At 53.4% G+C, this 11,425-nt stretch overlaps 1 protein-coding gene across 1 annotated transcript in view; it reads left to right on the top strand.

Annotated features, from left to right (window-relative positions):
* The window catches only part of PEPD (peptidase D), a 152,914-nt gene that overhangs the window by 64,899 nt on the left and 76,590 nt on the right, over positions 1 to 11,425 (top strand). The window contains exon 8 of the mRNA XM_004704914.2: positions 10,876 to 10,951. Coding sequence (XP_004704971.1) covers positions 10,876 to 10,951 — 76 coding nt within the window. The remainder of the gene's footprint in view (positions 1 to 10,875; positions 10,952 to 11,425) is intronic.

Below are 11,425 nucleotides of genomic sequence, written 5' to 3' on the forward strand. Positions count from 1 at the left end.
GGGGGGGGGGTGTCTGGAGACCACCCACCACTGGGCCACGCACTCGGACCCCAGGGACAAATCAGGAGCTTGAAGCAAGCACGCTCTCATGCCGGTGACATTTCCAAATCTCTGAGGTAGATTCCACGTTCATAGAAGACCTCCGAGGTCCTTAAAGCCAGCAGCAGAAGAACTTATTTGGCATGAGAACTACGTAACAGTAGAAGGATTTTGGAAATGTCACATTGTTTGTACCCCCTCAGGGGCAGGGGGAAGGGATGTGCTTCAAGCCCGGTCCTGGCTGCCCTAGTGACAGCACCATTCTCCCTGAAGCCCACTGTCGTCAGGGTGCTCACCCTCTGATTCACTGACAGGAACTCTGGGGACTGAGTGGTGGATGCACTGGGCCACTAGTGGCAAGGCCAGCAGTTTGACCTCGCCAGCCAGCCCCTCAGGAGATCGGCGCGGGCTTCTGCTCCCGTAAAGGTTTATATCCTTGAAAACCCACAGAGCCTTTCTCCTGGGTCTGTCGGATCACTGTGAGGTGGAAGGCAGTCAGTGGCCACGAGCTTGGTTTTTGAAGTAATTGACACATGTTCAGAGAGGTGTGGTGGCAGGTCCCTCCCACTCCTGAGAGAGCATGGGCTTCCGTGACATTAACTCAGGACTCCTCAGCGCACCTGTGGACCTGGAGTCCTGTTAGCTACTTCTCTCCAGGTCCCGTGGGAAACAGTGACTTGGCTGTGGTGGAAAGGCCATTGGTGTGGGCCAGGACACCGGCGTGTCTGAAGTCTTGGCTCCCACTGGGGGCTCACTTGGCCTTGCTGAGCTTCAGCTTCATTGCCCTGAAACGGGGTGGTAGAACTAGCTGACGACACGGAGTCTCCTGGAGGATGGCTCGAGGGTCCAAAGAGGATGTCCGCCAGTAGCTGGCAGCCTTGAATTGCAATGGCCCTGGTCCTGTCAGAGTTCCTGGTACAAGGTACTGTGCTAAGCCCCGGGCACCTTATTTAAAGAGGCATTTTATTTATGTGATTGAAGAGCCCTGGTGGTGTCGTGGTTACCCAGGGAGCTCACTACAAGGCCCGCAGTTTGAAACCTCTGCAAGCACAGGGGGTGCTTTGAGCCCCGGGCCCGGGTCCTGCTCCTAGGAGCACTGTGTAACAGCCGTGGGGCCCTGCCCACCACCCACATGCATCGTCCCAGCTCTGGGGGGCATTTGGGCCAGGGCTGGGGCTTCTCCCAGAGCCTCTGACCAGGAGGCAGCAAGCAGCTTCTGCGCGGGCCCACAGGGACACTTCCCTTCTCGCTCTCTTGTTTGGGTGCCATTCATTTCCTTCCTGTGACTGTTTTATTGTGTTCCATTCTCTCAAGCAGCGCTCTTTGGATTTCCTGTCAATTCTTCTATAATCATACCCCCCCCTCCCCCTCCGCCCCCCTCTCCCTCCCACACACGAGATCAGAGCTGATCGTGTCTTTTCTGCGGTTAGGTATGACGTTCACATGGGAAGGTCAAAAGTTGAGATTTAATGAGAGCAGGCCTCCTAGGTCCATAATGTAGGCTGGGGGCCGCTTGCCGGCTCTGCGCAGGATTAAACTGATCCGCAGGTAGGGCAGGGACTGAAAGGCAGCTGCTCTCCCAGCCTGAGCGTCGGCCCCTCCTTGGTTTCCATTAAGTAGCTCTGGAAGCGTCATCGAAGAGCCAGCCTGTCAGCAATTGCCGTGCATATTCTTGGGTCGAAAGTGCGAACGTGCTAGATTGAGTCAGCTGCTGTTTTTAGAGCTGTTCATTGCGCAGGGTAGCAGGGTCCTGCATGTATTAATGAGGCAGCAGGGTGGCATCGACTTCCACTCCCCTGCTTGTTGGTGTCCGTGGGAGCTGCCGAGGGCACATGGTCCAGGGGCCAAGATGCACCCGGTTCCTGCGTCCTGGATAGCTGGTCCCAAATTAGAAGAGACTCGGAGATAATGACCTAGATTCTGACGCTTGGGTGGAAAGTATTCCAGCAGGGTGGTTCATCTTTGTCTTCCAGTGAGTAGACATTTAACCCTCCGCTATCCTAGAAAACCAGGTAGAAAGGGGGGCTCCCAGGGAGGAGTGAGAACCTGAGGGGTCTTTATCTGCCAGAAGGCCGGAGATGGGCTATGGAGTATCAGGTTGAGGGGCCAGGGTGGTCAGGCTCGGAGGGTGCTACCCTGGCCCTTGCCCACAAGCAGGCCACAGGATCACATTAAATCACAGGTCAATAGAACCACTCCTTTCTTTCCGTCTCTGGTTTCTTGGAGAGGACTGAGGTGGTGGGAGGCGTGACTGGGGGGTGGGTGCCCTGTTGGATTAAATTCCTGCCCCCTGGACCTCACAGAACCGTCCCCTGCAGCTTCATCTCCAGGAGCGATGGATTGCCCTTTAATGGGTTTCGTTCAGCACTGGCACTCGGAAACTCAGAGATGGCGTTTGGAGCTACCTCATCCTGTCTTGCTACTATTTTAATCAGTGGAGCATTCAGGCCTCAGTTAATTGATGTCTTAATCCTGGGTTTAATACCCACAGGCAGTTTTGTGACCCATGAATATTAAAAAAAAAAGATTGCACAAATAAATTTCGGCCTGGGTCTGCAGCAGGAGACGCCGGCCCTGGGGTGGGTGGAGGCTCCTGCGCCCGGTGCCTGTGTCTTGGTGCAGCCCCTCAAGGCGGTGTTGGTTATGGGGTGGGGAGGGCCATGACTGGGGGACTCTGCGTGAGGCTGCCAGGGGCACACGTTTCCCGACACTCACCTGAGGGAAAGTCTGAGGTCTCTGCCGGTACCTCATACCTGATGTCACGGTTCTCCTGTCCTGACCCTGCCTCCTCTGTCCACTCATGGCTTAGTCTTCTCCAGGGAGATAGGTCAGGACTGTAGCTCCTGCCCTAGTTCATACATGCCTGGCTTGAGTCCAGACAAAACACAGGAGGACTGCAGGCAAGTTCTCAGTCATGCGTTTTACTTCGTCTTGTTAGGGCGCCTTCCAACAGCAAGGTCCAATCGAGAAGCAACTGCTGAGGTACTCTGCTGGGCCAGGCCTGTTCAAGTAAGGGCATTAGCGTACAAGGTCTTGTTCTTGTTCTTTTTGGATCTGAAAGGGGTCATTTTCATCGATTTTCCTGCAGGACCCAGTACCTTCGTGGAGGCTTATTAGGAAGAAGTTTTGAGAAAATGGAAAAGTGCATTGGTGGAAAACAGGCCGGGAAAGTTACTTTGAGGAATTTTTTTCCCCATCACAGCAATGCACTTGCTAATTCTTTGAGGATAACAGGGCTGTCCTCTGAGAATTCCGACGGCCAACCTTGCCTCGTTCACCCTGGCGCCCTGGTCTTGCTCTGCACACTTCTTTAGGTCCCCGAATTTGAAGACGGCAGAAGTCTTGCAGGAATGGCTAGAGAGAGGGAAGCACCTCCTCATGAAGTGTAGAGACCTAGATGGAGGAGGAGATGCTGAGGAAGACGCTTGTACTACTGTGCACATTCTGGTATTGTGGTTCAATAAAGGCGTTGATGAATTTGGTAGCAATACTTTTGGACTGATCCTCTGTCCTAGAGGTAAATGTTGATGACAGAGTTGTCGAAGTGAGGCAGTTTTCTAGAGGAATTACCAAGAGCCGAATGAAGGTCAAGCATGATAGTGGGACAGGAGGAGAGTAAGAGGAAATAGAGGAAAGAACTAGGAGGCAAAAGACATTTCTAAAGGTATAAATATAGGCATGTATATATATAAATATATTAATATATAATGATAGGGATATAGGTCTATGTACATATATTTATATGTGAAGTATCAAGGTAGCAGATGGACATTGGGCCTCTAAAGAACACTTTGTTCTAATAACCCAGCATTCTGCGATGCTTACCTCCCCAACACGATCACCGAAGACAAAATGGGTGCATACGCAAATATGGTGAAGAAAGCTGATGGTGCCCAGCTATTAGCAGATATAGCATCTGGGGTCTTAAAGGCTTGAAGTTAAACAAGTAGCCATCTAGCAGGGAAGCAACAAAGCTCACGTGCAAAAGCACACCAGCCTGGTTGAAACACAAGATGTCAATGGATTCAGGTATCAGAAGACCCAAGTCAAATAATCATATTGATGCGAACGAGGGGGGTCAGAGTGGAGACTCAAAGCCCATCTGTAGACAATTGGACATCTCCTCATGGAGGGATCACAAGGAAGGGATGAGCCATCCAGGGTGCAATATAGTACCAAAGAAACACACAACATTTCTCTAGTTCTTTATTGACCCCCAGCATGACCCAAGTTCTACCTTACAAATCCGGCTAGACCAGAGCTTGTACACTGGTACAGATAAGAGCTCTTGACACTCTGCATCCAGGACAGATGAGCCTCTCAGGAACAATAAATAATGGGAGTAATGGTACCATGAGGGTAGGGGTAAGGTGGGCAGAGAAAGGGGGAACTGATTGAAATGATCAACGTATAACCCCCGCCCCAAGGAGGATGAACAACAGAAATGTGGGTGAAGGGGGACAGTGGATGGTGTAAGATGAAAATAATAATTTATAATTTATCAAGGGGTCATAAGAGAGGGAGGAAAAAAAGAGGAGGTGATACCAAGGGCTTAAGTAGAAAGAAAATGTTTTGAAAATGATGATGGCAGCATATGAACAAATGTACTTGATGCAATTGATGTATGGATTCTTATAAGAGTTGTAAGAGCCCCCCCCCCCCAATAAAATGATTTTTTTTAAGTGAGACAACTTTAATTTTATTCAGCACATGTAGTCAGGATGAGAGAGAGATGGCAAACATGCTGTCAAAGCTCCGTCTGAGGGAGTCAAAGAATAATTCAAGGTCTAAACACGAAGTTGGTGGTACTTTGGTCCTTTCAATACACAAGTAGCAGCAGCTTTTCCCAAGGCCTTTTATTGCACAGCACCAAAGTCGCTGCCATTGAGTTGACGTCAGCTCCGCGACTGTGTGGGTTTCCTAGACTGTCAGTCTTCATGGGAGTAGAAAGCCTCATCTTTCTTCCATGGGGCAGCTGGAGAGTTCAAACTGCTGACCTTGTGGTTAGCAGCTCCACAGACCAGGATAAAACAAACAAACAAACAAACAACTCACTGACCTCGAGTGGATGCCACCTCACAGTGACCCTCGAGGATAGCGTAGAGTGTGTGAGGTTGCAGGAGCAGAGTGTCCTGTCTGGCTCCTGAGGAGTGGCCGGAGTGGCCACCAGAGCTCCTGACCACAGCTATCAACTCACTGTTATGAGTTAATTCTGACTCGTAGTGACCTGAGACTGTTAAGTCTTTACTGCAGAGCAGCTGGAGGTTTCTAACTACTGACCTTGTGGCTGGCAGCCCAGTGCCTAGCCACTACACCACCAGGGCTCCTTGGTACGTGGTGTGTCCACAGGTAAATACAGCAGACCGTTCCGCCTGGGGTCGGGTGGGGGAGACAGGCAATATGAACCAGCCAACAAGTAAAAGAGAGAGTGTGAATCACTGCATGAGAAGGCTTCACAGCGTTTGTGGGACGTTCCATGGTCTTTTCGTTCCATTTTCTACCCACTCTTTGAAGCTCCCTCACAGGTACTTTGGGGGGACACAGTGCACTCCATAATACCAGGCCAGGGCAGGTTCCCTTTTTTCTTCCTCTTTTGGCCGCAGGTACAGCCCCAATAGCCTTCAAATTCAGAGCAGTGAATTCTTCCTGTGAGTATGGAAAGTTGTTCAGCATGCTCGAAGCCGTGTTGTTTCCTGCAGCAATCTTCATGGCTCCAGGCCTCCTCTGTGTCACGGGGTGGACTGGGCCGGCTGGCTGCGAGGCCTCCCTCTCCGCCTGGTGCCGTGGTGAGGCTGAGGGCCCAGAGAGCCTGGTGGGTAATGGCCGTGCCAGCGCACAGAGGCTGCCCATTTTCAGCGCCTTTAGAGTTTCCATTCAAGTGGGACAGGCCAGAGCTCAGCCAGGCAGGCCCATTCTTGTGGATAATGTGTCTTGGTTTGGTTCGAATTTTTACAAAATGTGACTAGAAAAATAAGTTCTGGGTAAATTAGGAAAAGGCCCAGCTTCTCACCCCGATGGACGGGAAGAGAACAAGTTTCAGATCCAAGGCTTCTTGCTTTCTGCTCAGACAAGTGGCTTCCAGCCTCCCCTGAGGAGTAGAATGGCCAAGCTACAGTGAGGAGGCTGGCCGGCTGGAGGGGTGGACTCTGGGCCAATGCTAGGGGACTCCTCTCTTGGGCTGACTCTCCCTGCCTGCTTATGGGTGATCCGTGCCCCTGCTCTGCCCTGGGAAGACCAGACTAAGAAGAACACCCACACTCACCTGATGGGCTCTCCCCAAGGGTGGGCTGGGATGGGGTACAGAGGGGCTGAGTAGACAGGGCCTCTTTTTCTTTTTAAAATGAGACCATTCACTCTCTGTTGGAGATGAACTGGGTTCCAGCTTCCTGCTTCCATGTACTTATCAGGAATAGCTGCTAGGTGTCTGCTCTGGTTCACTGGGACCCTGCCTTCCCAGGGCCCTGTCATTGGGGGGCCGGGGTGGGGGTGAGGTATCTTAAATAAATTGTGTGATCATATGAACTGCCCAGAAACACAGAGAAAGGGTTCGGCCCAGAATGTGCTGGGGAGTGGAAGGAGCCTCCCTGTGCCTGGGGAAGGGCGCACTGGAAGATGCCCCAGAGGTGTTGTCCAGGGAAAGGACGGGAGCAAGTTCCCGGCAGGGATGGGGTTGGAGGAGGGAGGGTGGGTGGGGGGCTGAGTTCATCAAGGCTGGTGCTGGGAGAACTGCGTGGGTTCTCACTGGCTGTGGTTGCTCAATACCCTGATTCATGGTGTTGTAGGGGACAAAAGAGACCCCAGCCCTCAAATATAGTTTACAGAGAACATTAATGATCAAGTCTTAAGCGGGACCAAGATAAGGCAAAGACACATCCTCTGGATAAGAGAGGCCATGAGCACCAGGTGTCCAAGGGTTCACAGAACAAGGCGACTTAGAGACTGGTCATAAAAGCATGCTTAGTGGCAGATGTAGTTGGGGGGGGGGGGGTGGGGTGTCAATGTGAAGCAGGACTGGGCCCTTGATTGGGACAGGTGCATTGCGTTAGACAGAAGAGCTTCTTAGATGGTCCAGGGACTTCTGGTCAAGGCAGTGTGGACATGGGAATTGATCAGCCGTGTCCATCAAGGACATCCAGGTGCTTAAGTCCCTAAGGGAGACTGCCCCTCCCTGGACCCCACAGGAATGGAGATAGTGCTGAGAGACTTTACAGAGAACATTAATGATTACATTAATGTAATCACATCCCTGGTTAGGAGTCAGCAGGCTCCGTGTGGGGACTCTGCAAATGGATTTGGGCTTTCACTGTTGTCCGTAGCCTTCTGCAAACCGGGTGCTCAGAATTTACATAACTCAAACGCACAATAGAAGGATCTTCATGGTTCAGGGGTTCCTGTTGGCTGATTTTTCAGAAGTAGGTTGCCAGGTATTCTAAACCTGCCTCAGTGTGGAAGCTTGGCTGAAGCACACAAGTTTCCACAATGACTGCCTGTGAGGTGCATGGTGAGGACTCGATCCCTGGTCTCCTGAGTGGGAGGTGAGGATTCTACCACTGACCTACCATTGCCCTCCATGCATCAAGTTTGAACTTTATTCTGGGGAGTCCCTGCAGAGAGGCTTTTAAAGCATCATCAAGTATGTTTTTCCTAAAGATCCCCAACAGCTGTCAGGAAGCAGGCAGACCCTAGACCCACCCACCCGTTCCCAGCAGCCCTATGGGTCAGAATAGAACTGTCCCTTAGGGCTTCTGACAGTGTGAGTCTATATAGGAGCAGACAGCCTTATCTTTGTCTCATGGTGGTTTTGAACCGCCGACCTTGGCTTACCCCACTGAGCCACCAGGTCTCCCTACTTCCAGGCCTAGAGGCCAATAGAAGGTATAGAGAGGTTGTCCAAGCTTGAGAGAAAGGGGTCGTGTCTGGAGTGGTCATGGTGGGCGTAGAAGGAAGGGAGAGGTCAGAGGGTAATTGGGAGATGGACCCCTGGCCGTTGGCCGGATAGGTCTAGGGTGATGCTCAGTCACTTATTTAAGCAGCAGGCCACACCCCCTGGTAGGGGTGGCCGTTGTGCTGAGCTCAGATGCCCGGCGACCTTCAGGACTGGAATCTGAGAGTAGAGTTGGGGTGACCCATCAGGGGAGACTGAGAAAGAGCAGTTGGAGGGGAGGAGTGTGTGTCAAGGGACCCCGAGGAAGTTTCTGGGGGTAAGCCAGGCCCCTGGCAGCCAGGTCTGCCTGTTGGGTGTGTGGCCAGAGGTGAAGTGAGAAGAGGGCAGGTGGGAGGCGAGGAGAACAGCGGTTTGAACAAGTTCAAGCTGCCCTGCTCTCCTCCGCCCCAAAGACAAGGACGGTTAATGGTTTCCTTTCAGGAAGTGGCTGGAGGTGGAGGAGGCCGCGAGAGGGAAGGCGCCTGTCTCCCAGTAAAGGGCAGGAGGGGGTGCATGGAGGAGGCTTGGGTTGGAACTCCAAACTCTAGTGTGTGTGTTGAGGGACCCCGAGCCACAGTGGGGGGAGAGCATCCCTTTTCTTGTGAGTGGTGGGTGTGTGGAGGGTGAGGGAGTGTGCCCTTCTGGTGGCTTCTCTGCTCGGAAGTGAGTTCACCTGCTGGGAGGGAGGCTGAGGGAGGGGCATCAGAAGGGGGAGAGGGCATCTTAGGGAGATGGGGAAAGCCAAGCTTAGCCCAGGCACGTGTTTCTCTGAGACCCTTGGCGGACACAGGGCCTGGTGACAGGAGCCTCTGTGCCCATTTGCCCAGCTGTGTGGCTTCTCCTTGTGTGCATGGCCAAGCAGGAGCAGACCCCGAGTGGTAGGTAGACCCGTCCTCACAAGCAGGTTGGACCAAGCCCACTTAGCAAGTTTAGATGGCCCGAGTCATGTCTGGAGGGTAACACAGGAGCTCTGCTGACAGGAGAACCGGGGGATGCTGCCCAGGCTCCGAGGGGCAGCAGGCAGTGAGCTGGGGTGGATAGAGGACAGCCTGATTCCTACTCATGATTGTCCCTCTGTGGCCACCACCTCATCCACTCAAGAGACTTGCTTGCTGGGGACCCAAGACCCCTGGGATCACTTCCTCTCTGCCCTCTTGGGTGGCCATGAGTTGGAATCAACTCAAGGGCTTTGAAAGAGCTCTGAGCGTGTTTCCTTGGCCAGAGGGAAAAGTGGCTCTTTGCTAAAAGGCTGGGCCCCTTCTAGCAAAGGGTTTGGAGGCAGCCGCGGAGCTGCACCAGGACACCTCCTGTCTGCGGAAGTGGTGACCTTAGGGGAGGATTGGGGGGAGACCTCTCACCTCTTCTCTGGGCCTCACCCACAGGCCACCTTCCCATCAGAGATCAGGGTCCCCACCACTTCTCTCCCCATGTGTGATGGCGGGCTTCCTCATGTGATATTTACCTGGCTAGGCCAATCTGGGTGCTTCCCCTTCTCACAGGGGTCCCTCTGAAGAAAGCCTTCTACCAACTCCATCTCGAGGGGAGGTGTGAGGGGGTTGCCGAAGGTCGCACAGTGCAGGGCAGGCCAGCACAGGGGCTCCCGCCCAGCCTCTGTCTCCTGAGCTCCTGCACGCAGTGACGTGCACAGTCGCCATCGAAATGCCCGTGGTCCTAGCGTTACTTATTTGAAACAGTGGCAGCAGGAAACCAGGATTTGCTCAGCTTCTGGGTGGGCTTGATAGAAAAGACCAGAAACCTAACCAAAGTCTGACGAATTGCTGTTGTTCCGTGACCCCGAGCCCCGCGCCATCCCTCAGCGTTCTTGTGTGGGGACCCCTTGTTGCAGATTAGCTTGAGTCTATTGGAAGGATCTTGCAGAATGTAGTTGGAGGGGACACAGCTGAGACTCAACTGGACAACAGGGTCCCTGGTTGGGTGTCTCCTGCCTCCTGTGCACCCTACTCTCTCATCACCCCGCTCTCTCATCAGCCTTCTCCTATCTGCTTCTAGTCCCCTGCTTCTCTCTGCAGACCAGCCACTTCCGCAATGCCAGCTCCCTGTCCCATCCCCACCCTTCTCAGGCAGGGGCCTAGTGTAAGGTGACCAGATTTTAACATTGGTAAAGTGGGACACCATTGATAAAACTCATATCCTGGCGAAATAGCCACATGGCAGCCGAAAACTATATACCCTAACTTGTCGTGCATTCTTTCCAAAAATCGGGATGTACACCTCGGGACGCGGGAAAAATTGTTAAAAATCGGGACTGTCCCGCCAAAAGCGGGACGTCTGGTCACCTTAGCCTAGTGCCACATGTCATTCCTGGGCAGATGTGTGGGGGTGGGGTGAAGGGAGAGGCTGAGGCAACCCACTGGGAAGGGCCCTATAGGTCAATATGCTTCAGGTCAAGGACAGTCTAGCAGCCTCGCCATGTGGACTTTACCCCAACCAAAGGGGGAGGGAGGAGCCTTTCTAGGGGGAGAAAGATGAAGCTGTCTGCTCCTATAGACATTTACGGCCTCAGAAGCCCTAAGGAGCAGTCCTACTCTGTAAGGTCGCTATGAGTTGGGATCAACTTGATGGCAGGGGAATTTGTTTCTGATGGGTGAGGAAACGGAGTCTCCTGGGGCTGGGGTGTCTGTCTGTAGAGGCTGGACTTCTTCCCCCACCCACTGCAGCCCTCAGCTCAGGCTGGTCCTGGGTCAGCATGGGTAGTGTCTTCCTTCAGAGGTTCCCATCCTGCCCCCACTCCATGCCCAGGCAGCCCACCTATAGTCTGCCTCCCTGGGAAGGACAGGTTTGGCCTCTGTGTGGGCTGTGCAGGTGTGGTACACCTCGAGGTGTCCCTGGAGGGGTCCAGCCAGCCCCTGCTGCAATTAGTAACCTGTCACTCTGTGTTTCTCCTCCCAAAGCCGAGTGTTTAAGACGGACATGGAGCTGGAAGTTCTCCGCTACACCAATAAGATCTCCAGTGAGGCCCACCGGGAGGTACGCTGGGCGCTGGCCAGTTGGCAAGCAGCGTGCTCTGGGGTGGGGGGACAGGAGGGAGCCAGATAGCACCAAAGTAAAGAGTCAAGGGGCAGGCCAGAGTCTCTGAGCTCCCAGCATACAGGTCTCACGTGGGACAGAGACATTGGAGCTGTCACTCGGTTCTGTGCCCCAGTGGGGCCAGCACCAGAGGAGCTTCTGCCCCAGCTTCACACATGCCATTGTCACGTGAGGAAATGGGGCAGGGCCAGACCAGGAAGCAGGGATGCTCCTTGCAGCCACCCCAGCAGTCTCCCAGCTGATTTCATCCCTTTGACCTCGCCCACAACCTGTTTTCAGACCGCCCGATTCCCCCCACGGGGCGAGACCAAATAAGGGCCTGCCTTTCTTGGAAGAAGTTTTCAAGAGTCAAGTAAGCCTGAGCCTCTTAAAACACACACACACACACACACACACACACACACACACACACCC

The sequence above is a fragment of the Echinops telfairi genome, unplaced genomic scaffold (genome assembly GCF_000313985.2).
Source record: "Echinops telfairi isolate 266 unplaced genomic scaffold, ASM31398v2 ScPeMD7_2291;HRSCAF=2852, whole genome shotgun sequence".
In the NCBI taxonomy this organism is placed as follows: domain Eukaryota; kingdom Metazoa; phylum Chordata; class Mammalia; order Afrosoricida; family Tenrecidae; genus Echinops; species Echinops telfairi.